General features: G+C 41.7%; 1 protein-coding gene across 1 annotated transcript; it reads left to right on the forward strand.

Annotated features, from left to right (window-relative positions):
- Nucleotides 1-432: 432 nt before the first annotated feature.
- LOC112125031 (olfactory receptor 5F1-like) lies at nt 433-1,413 on the forward strand. The gene has a single exon (XM_024223493.1). The coding sequence runs from the start codon at nt 433-435 to the stop codon at nt 1,411-1,413; it is 981 nt and encodes a 326-aa protein (XP_024079261.1).
- Nucleotides 1,414-2,194: the final 781 nt, after the last annotated feature.

Consider the following 2,194-nt stretch of genomic DNA (forward strand, 5'->3'; position numbering starts at 1 on the left):
CATCCAGTTACAAACCAAATCACCCTTCCAATCACCTATTCATTTACATCCATTTATTCATGCAGCCACGCACTTACTCACCTACCATTCAATAAATCCACCCAATCACCAATTTAGAGAATATACCAAATACAATGGGATACATTTTGGAAAACATCCAAATTATCGGATGCATAAGACTGAACTGAGCACTCAGTTGTTTTGTTATCTGCCTGTCACTACAGAAACCATTTTAAGCACACCCCAGAGAAGAGTTTGTTACCTCCTTTAGGTAGAGAGTTGAATGTTTGTGAATATATATCACTGAAGCCCAAATCTCAAAACAGTATGCATGCAAAAATATGTATGCATTTCCATGTTTTGTACACAGAATGACGACTGAGCATGAAATAGTTCATCTTCTCTTTATTAATCTTTCAGCAGGTATCAGAAATGGGAATACTGGAAGAGAAAAATTGTACCGTAGCAACTCAGTTCATTCTCATGGGATTCACAGATGGGCCAAAGCTGCAGGTCATCTACTTTGTGTTGTTCTTAGTGATCTATGTTATCACCCTGGTGGGGAATCTTGGGATGATCATTTTGATTAGGATCAGTTCCCGACTACACACTCCCATGTACTTCTTCCTGTGCAATTTGTCTGTTGTCGATATCTGCTATTCATCTGTTGTCACCCCAATGATGCTGGCGAACTTCTTAGCACAGAGCAAAGCCATTTCCTATTCTGGGTGTTTGGTTCAACTATATTTTTTTATTATCTGGCTCAGCACTGAGTGCCTGCTTCTGGCTGTGATGGCGTATGACCGCTATGTGGCTATCTGCAAACCACTGCTTTACTCAGCAGTTATGTCCCATAAAGTCTGTGTCCCATTGGTGGCTAGCTCCTATTTCACTAGTTTCATGAGTGCTATGATTACTGCATGTTTAATTAGCAGGTTGACATATTGTGGCTCCAACATCATGAACCATTTTTTCTGTGACACCCCTCCACTGCTAGCTCTGTCATCCTCTGATAGCTCCATCGCTGAAAATACCATTTCTATTTTAGCTGGTTTCACCAGTGTCAGCTCCCTCCTGATAATCCTCTTCTCTTACCTGTACATCCTGGCTGTCATCCTGAGGATCCACTCTGCCAAGGGCAGGCACAAAGCCTTCAACACTTGTGCCTCCCACCTGACGGCCATCACCATGTTTTATGTGACTCTGATCTTTACATACTTACGCCCCAACACCAGCTACTCACTGGGCCAAGACCAGGTGGCCTCAGTGTTCTACACAGTGGTGATCTCCATGCTGAACCCCCTGATCTACATCCTGAGGAACAAGGAGGTGAAGGATGCTCTGAGGAGATCACTGGGGAGGGGTAGTGTTTTGAAGATGAATGCGTTTATTAAAATGACTAGAAAAGAATAACAAACACATTCATCTCCTTTCTTTATTTTTCGAGGAATGTAGTTGAGGCGGTTTCTCTCTCAAGTGCTCTTTACATAGGCATTGTAAGTAATAACCACATCTCATAGAAATGCTCACTTAAAGCTAGGCATGAAATCACTGACCTTAAATTAGTTTTGGAGGCCCACATGTGCTCACTTTAACAGTCTGTAAGGCTCTCGAATGCTACAGTGATGAGCACTGTATAAGAACATAGATAGATAGACAAAGAGGCAGACAAATAGTATTAGAAGTACATATCACAGAATGATAATTTTGTACGTGTGAGAGAAGAAACATTTGTACTTTAAATTCCGGTATCAGTCAAGTCATACGGCAGGATGGCACAGAGTAAATGGAACATAATGTGTTTTTAAAAACATTGTATGTAAAAAAATATGTAGTGTGTAGCTACATATACCATTGGTGTAATAACCAGACAGCAAACCCTGAGATCAGCAGTCCCTGACCTCTCTTTCCCCGAACATATATTGCTATTATTGTGTCTGATGCTCTCAGGGGTTTACAGCCATGCAGGAGGCACTCGGCACTTTGCAGCATCTGTCACATTGTTATTGCTACATTAAACCCCAAGCTATAAATACTACAAGTGTCTCCTTTGAACCTCAGGAGAGAGCCATGCCCCTTGATTATAAATCACTTGTTGATGGAAAGGTCATGGATGAAAGTTTAAATCTGGTGTGATACAGGAGGGTCAGGGAGCAGTGGGAAGTGGTAGAAGGGAAGTATATAAACCCTAGGT

Source organism: Terrapene carolina, unplaced genomic scaffold, assembly GCF_002925995.2.
Source record: "Terrapene carolina triunguis isolate 2854851 unplaced genomic scaffold, T_m_triunguis-2.0 Scaffold32117, whole genome shotgun sequence".
Lineage (NCBI taxonomy): Eukaryota > Metazoa > Chordata > Testudines > Emydidae > Terrapene > Terrapene triunguis.